At 37.2% G+C, this 3,967-nt stretch overlaps 1 protein-coding gene across 1 annotated transcript in view; it reads left to right on the top strand.

Moving 5' to 3' along the window:
• Nucleotides 1-3,967, top strand: part of LOC101861773 (guanine nucleotide exchange factor DBS) — a gene marked incomplete at its 5' end in the record, with an annotated part of 92,556 nt that overhangs the window by 73,555 nt on the left and 15,034 nt on the right. Inside the window, 5 exon segments of the mRNA XM_013089106.2 lie at nucleotides 392-458; nucleotides 1,478-1,593; nucleotides 1,988-2,057; nucleotides 3,090-3,185; nucleotides 3,481-3,573. Of these exon segments, the coding sequence (XP_012944560.1) occupies nucleotides 392-458; nucleotides 1,478-1,593; nucleotides 1,988-2,057; nucleotides 3,090-3,185; nucleotides 3,481-3,573 (442 nt within the window).

Raw genomic sequence — 3,967 nt, 5'->3', positions numbered from 1 at the left:
AAATAAAAAATTAAAACATTGTCATACATATTTGCAAATGCATCAAACTTACTTTCTTTTAATACACTCACCCACCTATGCCCGCTTATGAATGCACATGTTCACATACACTCAAGCACCAATATGCACACAAACATGGACACACACACATACACACACACTCACACACACACACATACACACACACACGCAAACAAATCTGTGCCAACATACACACACACAAATTATGCACTTAATGGTTTTATACACATATTAAAAGAGAGAGAGAGAACTAGTGAGTGAGAGAGAGACAGAGTGACAGGGAGAAAGAAGAGAAAGACAGAGGAGAAATATGATAATAGTATTTGCAATTCTGTTTCTTAATTCCTTGTTATTTTTCTTTTGTTTACAGACATGTCATGAATGAACTCATTGAAACAGAAGAAGCTTATGTGAATGAACTCAATCAAATACTTCAGGTAGGTGTTTATTATTATCAGTCTCTTCCACCAAAGACTGCCTCTGAAGGGTCCCACTGTAAATGTTTTACATCAGCACAATTGGGATAGTTCTGGAGGCAGGCTGCTGCATATAGCCTACTTTTGAGCTGGAATAAGCTTCATCTAGATGTAATCTTTAAGTATTTATATTAGCATTTTTATTGTTCTTACCATTATGTAGATGATGATGGTGATTTTTATTATTACTTTAATACCATTATTGTTATTAAATCAATATTGTAATTATTTCAAATGTAATGAATGATGATGATGATGATTATTATTATTTATTATCTATTTGTGGTGGCCAAATTTTGCTATTCAAAAGGCTTTTTAATGGCTGCATTGATTGACATGGTTTTCGCCAAAAGATTCTTTAAAATATTCTCCAGAGCATGACGCCCTTGGTTTTTTCAGTTTTGAGACAGTTTTGCTGCAAAAAGCTGAATTTCTTTATTTCCCCGATCGCTTTTGTAGGCCAACGCTTCCGTCTCTGTAATTTTAGAAAATCCGAAAGTGATATTTCGCGAGGCACATTTTGTTTTGAGAGTATAGATCTAGATCTTATAATTTTTTGTATCTTTCAAGATTTATTGCCCCATTCCAGTAGAGTGTAAATATAGTAGGCCAATGACTTTTAGTTTATATTAAAGCACCGATCATTCCTTTCATTGAAAGGGGGCCCCGCTAGTTATTATTATTGTTATGATTATGATTATTATTATTATTAATATTTTTGGGTTTACTGATCTCAGTGCTGAGCCATTGATCATGGTTTTTTATCTTGAAGGGCTTTTAACTCGTATTGTTGTTAGGTGTCGTCAAGGGGCTGCGGTATGTGTTGTGATTCTTCAAGCCAATCTGTTTTGCATCATTGTCATGCACTTAGCAGGCCTTCTACCTCATCCCATCTTTATGTCATCTTTCGATTAGCTTCTTGGATGTCATTGTATTTGAACTTGCACTGAAGAAAATCGTCCTTTTCAACTTTTTTTCAGGGTTACTATAGGAAATTTGAGGATCGCTCCATGCAGATGATGATCCCACCTGCTTTACTGGGACAGAAACATGTGTTGTTTGGGAACCTGTCACAGATCTACAGCTTCCACAAGGAGTGAGTCGATATATTGTGCTCTTATTTTTAACCATTTATAAATTTTAATTTTTGCAAGCATCAGCCGTACAATTCCAGGTGCTGTTTAAGTTCTGCTTTTCCGTTTAATATCATAATATCAGCTTTTATGCTTTCAACGAGATAGACAGACAGGGTCGTTTGGTGGATGGATGAAGGGAAGGAGGGATGGGTGTGTGGATAAATATATAGGAGGATGTAAGGTAAATCGATAGACAGATAGATAGAGGGCGTAAGAGAGAGGCGTGCGGCGCACGCTTGGGAGAGGGACAGAGAGAGAGAGAATAGATAAAATTTTCACACATATGTATCTTTGTTATGCTAAAACTTTCAGAGATGCTGTGGTATCACTGTAAACATTTCTTCCTTTTTTCAGTGTTTTCCTACAAGAACTCAAAAACTGCAGAGATGCTCCTTTAAGAGTTGGCAAATGCTTTGTGAACAGGGTAAGTAGTCCGTCTTTCTGTATCAAATGATAGAATTGACTGTCCTAGGAACAGAATTTCTTCTGTAAAGTGCCAGATCTGAATCAGACATTGGTGATCATGGATCTCTGCTCATTTCTCTGCTGGGATGCTTTCAGAAAAACCTGTATTATCCTGGTCTTTTCCTGCCAACCATCTGTTCAAGTTCCTTAAGTGGGTTGGTTAATCTTGGTCAACCTCTGCCACTTTTGGAGACCTCTGTCTCTAAAAATGTCATTTCTCAGAATGTTATTGTGGTTACTGCGGTTTACTCTCTGGTTTATAAAAAAATGTTAGGGGAAGAAAGGTTTCTGAAGATCAAGATAGATCTAGTCTTGGTTCCTAATTGTATCCAGATGGAACTTTCCTGTCGACCACACTCAGATAAGAGGTGTCTGTAGTGTTGTAGTGGTTAATCGCTTCATAATCACATGCAGAAGACCTGAGTTGGATTCCCATTTTGGGAGGTTTATGTATTACTCCATCTGTCTGCTGACATTCTATCCCTCTCTGCCAGGTTTGGCCCTGACAGGTAGGGTCGAAGCAGCCCATTTTCTAAATAAACTAAACTGTGCTGACAAAGTCATGAAACATTTACAGTCAGTCAAATAGTTAAGAGCTTGTGAGAAGCCCAAAGTAAAGATGAAGCAGCCAACCTCCTAAATTATCTCAATCGCGTTGATGAGGGCGTTGAACATTTCAACCAACCTCAATACATAAAGTTTTCTCCACTATAATTACTGGATCTTGAATATGATCAAAGCTGGGAATACTTACATTTCTCTATAAGCTTTATAACTTGTGTGAATCACACATTCTATTACTATTATGGATTATATTTCATAGAATATGTTTTATTTAAAAGCCTATGTCGTTCCAGTTTTGTGATTAACCTTAACTATTCTACAGGAAATGTGGTCTTTATTGAAAATTCTTGTTTTGACTTTATGTAAATTACCAAGTACCAAGATGGCACCTTTGACAAATGAAATTTTATCCCCTAAACTTTCACAGAAAGAAGAGTTCCAGATGTACAGTATTTACTGTCAGAACAAGCCCAAGTCAGAGGCACTCCGAGTCATGGTCGGAGATAGCAACCCATTCTTCAAGGTGAGAATCTGAGACTTTTTGGGGTTCTTATTATGGGCTTTCACACCTTTTTTAATTCACTGTCAGGTTTTATTGATATGGTCCAGCTTTTTTTGTTTTCATTTTTAGCCATTACACGCCATATTTATATATATATATATATATATTGTTGTGTTACTTGGTTGGCTCCTGTTCAATCTTTAGTATTATCTGTCCCTTGGTCATCCTCTGCCTGTTTCCTTCCACTCTTCCCAAATTATCTAAAATGTTTTGATGCAGGCTTAAAACACTGACAATTGTACTTAAAATTCCACAGGAGTGTCAACACCAGCTGGGTCACAAGCTGCCCCTGGGAGCCTATCTACTGAAGCCTGTACAGCGCATCACCAAGTACCAATTGCTTCTGAGAGTAAGTTAAGACGTCAGGGATTTATTTTGCTGTAATGTTGTTTTTTTTGCTGTTGTTGTTGTTTCGTTGTTGTTGTTGTTGTTCCTGTTGTTAAAGTTGTTGTTAAAGTTGTTGTTACTTGTGGTTGTAGGGTAGTGATGGTGATCTATTTGCTGCTGCCACTATTGCTGTTGTTGCTGTAGTAGTTGTTGCTATTTTTTATCATGTTGTTATTATTTCTTAGCCAGTGATTTTGATTTTCATGAAAGGAGGATTTTTTTTTCGAAATAGAGTATCTACGTCTGCCTGTAGGGATGTTAAATCCCTTTCGGTGCATGTTTGCCCTGGCAGGCAGGGTTAAAGCTTCTCGTCTCCTAAATGCTCTAACTTATGCCTATTTGTTTGGTGGGGGGGG

Source organism: Aplysia californica, unplaced genomic scaffold (assembly GCF_000002075.1).
Source record: "Aplysia californica isolate F4 #8 unplaced genomic scaffold, AplCal3.0 scaffold00875, whole genome shotgun sequence".
Taxonomy (NCBI): domain Eukaryota; kingdom Metazoa; phylum Mollusca; class Gastropoda; order Aplysiida; family Aplysiidae; genus Aplysia; species Aplysia californica.
Note: the sequence above shows the minus strand (reverse complement) of the source record. Positions and strands in the feature narration are given on the sequence as shown.